The 6,233-nt window shown below is 39.6% G+C and overlaps 1 protein-coding gene across 4 annotated transcripts; it reads left to right on the top strand.

Moving 5' to 3' along the window:
- Nucleotides 1-742: 742 nt before the first annotated feature.
- Nucleotides 743-6,144, top strand: LOC105702513 (poly(A) polymerase type 3). 4 transcript variants are annotated; one of them, XR_002762371.1, is made up of 13 exons: nt 743-1,213; nt 1,662-1,897; nt 1,981-2,224; nt 2,361-2,465; nt 2,546-2,696; nt 2,778-2,989; nt 3,087-3,384; nt 3,664-3,840; nt 3,941-4,062; nt 4,173-4,346; nt 4,434-4,553; nt 4,631-4,742; nt 5,910-6,144. XR_002762371.1 is itself a non-coding variant. In XM_012430141.2 (12 exons), exons 2-12 carry the CDS (start codon nt 1,689-1,691, stop codon nt 4,682-4,684), a joined length of 1,866 nt encoding a protein of 621 aa, XP_012285564.1. In that variant the 5' UTR covers nt 743-1,213; nt 1,662-1,688; the 3' UTR covers nt 4,685-6,144. The 4 variants fall into 4 exon arrangements, 3 of the variants coding, with proteins under 3 accessions (XP_012285564.1, XP_012285566.1, XP_012285565.1); XM_012430141.2 differs by having other exon boundaries at nt 4,631-6,144; XM_012430143.2 differs by having other exon boundaries at nt 744-1,213; nt 4,434-4,541; nt 4,631-6,144.
- Nucleotides 6,145-6,233: the final 89 nt, after the last annotated feature.

Genomic DNA, 6,233 nt, shown 5'->3' with positions numbered 1-6,233 from the left:
CTTTTTCAATCTTATTTAATATATTATATCTCTCACAATCCATTCGTACCCTCTGGTAAAGCATATACGAACTTTCCACTTTTCACTACTTTATTCATATGTGGTAAAGTCCCGTCCATCCCCAAATTTGTAGATCACGTTTGAACCTGTAATGTGCAGAAGAATTTCAACAAAGAGCCGCCAGGTGTCAGTGGCTCTCGGTATATGCAAAACACAGGGCATGGCCCTCTCCGTTACTTTCAGAGATGAGTTGGGAGATTGCTTACGGGCAGGGTCGTGCAATCGCGTCCAGTGCTGCCCCCGGTGGAAGATGCGGACGACCAACGCACTTACCCCGCCACTGAGGGGTAACAGGTGGCAAGTACGTTAGCTGTCCGCATCTTCCACTGGGGGGCAGCACAGGAAGCGCCGCGCGACCCTGCCCGTGAGCAAACTGCCAACCTATCTCAGTTACTCTCTGCTCTTAGCCGACTGGCTTTGAACGCCTTGAACCGTCGTTGTCTTATGTGAATCCCCACTCCGCGTACCAGGAGACCTACGCTCTCACTCTTCTCTCGACTGTGGTCGTAAGTGTGACAAAGACACGCAGCTATCGTGTGCATAAGCGAGGCGTGGAAGTCTCTTACCTAGTTCCCCTCTGTGAGAGAAGCGTTGCCAGAAGAGGCGGCTAGCCGGGGAGATTGTCCCAAGCTTCGCCTTCGTCAGCCAATGAACCTGTTCTTCATGGCCACGGCGAGCCGTCAGAGGACGCCATCTTCAGCCATGTATATATCGTAGGTGGTGCGGTGTGAATGTACGTGTGATTTCGTTATTTTCGAGTGATATCCCTTAATTATTTATTTGCCGAATTTCAGGGGGATTCGCGAAACCTGCCCGTATTCCCGTACCGCCGTGGTGAACGTGACGCGAACGTGACAGTAATCGACGCCTCGTTCGATGATCGGGAAATACGGGGTTTACGGACACTCGTTCTCTGAACTTCTTTCGCTTCGTAATTTGTTTACAAATCCCTCATGCTGTCTTGCGTCTAGGCTGTAACCTTAAGAACTACGTTTTAGAGTACAGGATTATAGATTACGTCGGAGAGTTGCTGCAAGTCGACGAGGATTTCTGCGATAGTGGGGAACTAGCCTTTGTCCGTTTTTATAACCTGACAACGCGGACGAGGCTTCTCTGTTATCATGTCATTGCGTCTTTGACAGAGTATCAAGTGGTATGATTCAATTTTACCTTGTGAGCATGGTAGTTTCCCAGAGGCTTGGGTGAGATCTTACGATTCACATTTTACATGTGCATCCGACTCACCACCTAACTGGGCTTTGTTGTTCGACACCATAGACTTGGTTGTATGTTCGGCATATTTAAAACACTTGTACTTTGTTACAATTGTTGCATTTACCTTGTGAAGCAATAGGCTTTATAAACATGTACGTAGTTTTTGTTTTCAATTAGTAATGTTGAGCTTTGAATATTATATCGATTTATTGAGATGCTGTGAATTGTCGGTTAAAGCATTTGTGTATACAAGACCATAATTAAATTTAAGCTTTGTCATTGTAGGATTTAATATTAATTTCAATTAACAAGGGACTAAGATACGATATTTTGATTTAGAAGCATTGTGTTATATTGTTTCATTGAATTTCTTATATGTTTTTTAGATTTAGAATTATCTATTCAGCGTTAAGATGTGGTCGTCACAAGGGAGTAACTCCACTGGGAGTACCCCGCCAAACACAATGCAGAATTTACGTACTCTGGGAATGACATCTGCTATTAGTATAGCGGAACCAAAACCGAGCGATCTTAACAGAACGAATGAATTGAAAGATGCATTGAAACCTTATAATGTTTTTGAATCGGAGGAAGAATTAAATCACAGAATGGAAATTTTAAGGTAACTGTAATGTAAAAGACTGAATCCTTAATAGAATGTATATAAGAATTAATAAAAATGCTGAAAAATATTGAAAATTGCAGTAAACTCAATACTTTGGTTAAACAATGGATAAGAGACACTAGTATTGCTAGGAACATGCCACCAAATGTAGCGGAGCAAGTCGGGGGGAAGATTTATACATTCGGATCGTATAGATTAGGTGTCCACCATAAGGGAGCGGATATTGATGCTCTGTGTGTCGTCCCACGTCACATATATAGATCAGACTATTTCACGTCATTCTTCGAACTACTGAAGTTGCAGCAAGAAGTAACAGATTTAAGGGTATGAACTATTTTATTGACATTACTTATTAAACTAGTCTAATTACAGCAAATGGATATGGGAATACAGAATTTACTTTCTGAAGATGTATCAAAAGTAAAGGTCATTTCACATGTAATCATTGTAATACTTTCAGGCAGTGGAAGAAGCCTTTGTACCTGTTATAAAAATGAATTTCGATGGAATAGAAATAGATATGCTGTTTGCAAAATTGGCTCTTAAAGAAATCCCTGACTCAATGGTAAATATAGAAAGTATAATCTAGACATATCACTTAAATATTCTAATTAGTATGAGTTTTATTACTTATTTTATTTGTAGGATCTCAAAGATGACATGCTTCTTAAAAATTTGGACCAAAAATGTGTACGGAGCCTTAATGGTTGTCGAGTGACCGATGAAATATTACGTTTAGTACCTAATATAGAAAATTTTAGACTTGCATTAAGAGCGATAAAATTATGGGCAAAAAGTAAGTGTTGTCAATGGTTATTCCAATTGTATCACTGAATTGTATGTCTATTCTATTCTAAAAAATGTTTTTTCTTTCCAGGACATGGGATTTATAGCAATGTATTAGGTTACCTGGGTGGAGTTTCTTGGGCAATGCTGGTAGCTCGAACTTGCCAACTGTACCCAAATGCTGTTGCTGCGACTCTAATAGAGAAATTTTTCCTAGTGTTCTCCCAGTGGAAATGGCCACAACCAGTTCTTCTTAAACAACCTGACACCGTCAACTTAGGTTTTCCTGTCTGGGATCCACGAGTTCGTATCTATTTAAAATCGGATCATAAAATTTTTAAAGTTATAGTTTTTCCTCCCTCATAACTAGCTTTTTCTTCAAATTCATTATTATGTTTAGGTAAATGTATCAGACAGGTACCACTTGATGCCAATAATTACACCTGCATACCCGCAACAAAACTCTACATTCAACGTTTCGGTATCAACGAGAACAATAATGCAAGAGGCATTTGAAACGGGTTTATCAATAACAGAAGAAATTATTATGGGAAAAGCAACGTGGGACAAGTTATTTGAGCCGCCAAACTTCTTTAGCAAATACAAACACTATATAGTGTTGTTGGCGAGTAGTTTGACTGCCGAAGATCAGCTTGAATGGTGTGGTCTAGTCGAGTCAAAAATACGACATTTAATAGGTAAACTACTGAGTTCACTGTTAAATATATTTATCGAAAATACGTATATATCTACTTATTATTCGAGGATATTGAAATTTCCCATAAATAAATGTAACGTTTGATGCTGTTTGGCATACATTTTTATGAATTGTATTTACGTTACTTAGTGATCAGTAACTCCTTTTTTTCTATGATAATTGTAATTATGACAATGCAATAGTTTATGAGAACTGTTTATATTGCAATGCTAATAATGCGCGCATGCCAAAATGGCACAATCCTAACTCTTTCAAACAGGAACACTGGAAAGGAATCCTTACATTACATTGGCACATGTCAATCCTGATTCATTTCCTCCGTTGATCCCGGAATCTGGAAGACATTGTTCGATGTGGTTCATCGGATTGTTATTTGCAAAAAGCGAAAATCTGAATGTCGATCTCACATTCGACATCAAATCCTTCGTCGATACGAGTAAGATTCTCCACTCTTGTAGACCAGGAAAAAAGAATACATTTGTATCTTAATTTTTTAAGCACATTTTAATTATTTTAATAATGTTACTTTCTTTCAGTCGAAAGGCAAGCCGAACAAATAAGTATGTTAAAAGAAGGCATGTGGATAGAAGCTAAACATGTTAAGAGAAAGGATTTAAGCGCCTACGTGATACCAAGCCTTTTACGAAGGGAACGGAAGGCACGTATCTAAACTATTATTTTAACTTTTTGATATCAGCAATATTGATTCTGAGTAACTAATGATGCAATAAGGACCTAAGTTTAACTTACATTAAATTATTTCTACAGGTATCTGGGGGTACACATAAGAATGGAAATGTTGGAGGAAACGGAAATGGGACTGGAGGTGGAGTGTCTCCAAAGTCTCAAAACGATATACCCAATCGGAAACGACTATCCGATCAAATTGATGCAAACGGTAAAAAGAGACGCGTCACCGACGGTGAACAACAGATAACACAGGTAAATTTGGAATCAAACTTTAAAGGAAATTTAGTTAAATCAATACCATCCTTTAATTGTTGCGTTACACTCGTGTACATTTTTTAGGGAGAAGATGGTTCCCTAGTCGTTCAATCTTGTGGGGAGGATAGCAACTCTGGATTTAGTTTAGACGAGTACAAGCAGTTACCGACCAACTTACCAACGGCTAAAGACGTAAGAAATCGGGTACATACTTAATTGCAAGTTCATAAAGCCAGCTCAATAAACTTGTATCTGAATGAAACCGTTGTTAAACCTTGCAGGAAGCACCGGCAAGCAATGCTCCAGTAGTGCAGGAGGGATTCGTATGCACTTGACTATTACGAGGTGTTACATCGCGCCAATCTACGGATGCTCTTCTGGGTCGTCTAGAACGTAAGCACTCCTCACACCATCATCCACTGCCCATTGTGTAAGTTCTTTGTTTCGTAAAAAGCAGAGCAACTCGTGCTGGTGTAAGCTGCTCAATGGACTTAATTATGACTACTACACGTCTCTGTTATCGACACGATGATATTAGTATATTCGGCCAGATCGTGAATTATTGAAGACCGCTTGTGCTAGAGGTTATGCTTTACGATTCTTTGCCAGTGTCTATGGTTTGGGGCAGCTACGTAAGGGTCATGGGCCTTGAAGGGTTCAGGTGGCCTTTGCGATTGCAAAATGGGTGCGCGAACTTTTGAAGGTTTAGTTTGTGTCTTAACTGCAGCGAACTTTTGCAAATGACCTTCTTCGTGAGACCTAGGGAGGGAGGGAGACCTAGGGGAGTGAGACAGGAAGTAACGGTCAAAGCAATTGCAATTTTAATAGGTTTCGGTAGGTGAGGGTCTTCGCGGATGAAAATGCAGGAAAGGAACGGATCAAAAGACTGAATGTATACTATAGTGTGTGTGTATGTGTGTGCGTGTGCGTGTGTACGATACGTGAGAACAGGATAAGTTGTACCGTAGTTTCAAGATATAGGTCCTATTACTGCTACATTAAGTATTACAATACTTTCGAAACTAGCTCGAGAACGCGAATAGCCTCATTCTCTACCCCGAATGCAAATTATTTTCCTGAATAACTGACAAAAACAAGAATAAATAGTCCTAAGTTGTTGAAGCTTAAACGTTAATTACACGATAACGTTAATTTATAAGGTCTTTAAAGAATATTCGTCTGCCGAGAAGTATATACGTATATACCGACTTACCTTTGTTGACAAGTTTGGAAGTAGAATTACTAACAGGTGTCAACGAAGCACATCACTTGAATGACCCGATTAATAGTACTTCTTTTTAACACCTTATTGACGGGGACGACCGCGATGGTTACTAACATCAAACACGGGAAATATATAAAGGAAGAGTATCGTGATCCGCGTTATTTATAACAGATGACTTCAGTTTGTTTGGCATAATGGTGAGTCGATAAGGTGTTAAGACTCAACCATTTTCTCCGGAGAAACGCGGAGTTCCCTATAGCAGTGTAGTATTTATTACGTCGAGTACATGAGAAACCATCGACACTGGCAAACAAGATAATATGTTCCGTTTATAGATTACGTACACCGTATACACATGTAAACGTGAAATAGAAGATCTACAGATGGAACATACAAGCCTTGGCTGTTCCCTCAGCGGTCGTGGTGTACAAGTAAGTTTCGTATAAAGTCGCCTTTTCGTTTCTCACACGTTCGGATCAGGCTTTTACCTTGAAACAATGTTACAACGTTGTTACGTGGATTACTCGAATAACTCTTGTCATCTGTTAATGGACTTCTCCATAAATCTGACACACCTTCGGTTCCTTTCAGCTTCTACCTCCACCCTGTTCTTCCTAAAGTCCTCGAAGAAAATTGTTACGTTCAGATCAAACACATTA

This window comes from Orussus abietinus, unplaced genomic scaffold (genome assembly GCF_000612105.2).
Source record: "Orussus abietinus isolate OABI.00-Male unplaced genomic scaffold, Oabi_2.0 scaffold6, whole genome shotgun sequence".
In the NCBI taxonomy this organism is placed as follows: domain Eukaryota; kingdom Metazoa; phylum Arthropoda; class Insecta; order Hymenoptera; family Orussidae; genus Orussus; species Orussus abietinus.
Note: the sequence above shows the minus strand (reverse complement) of the source record. Positions and strands in the feature narration are given on the sequence as shown.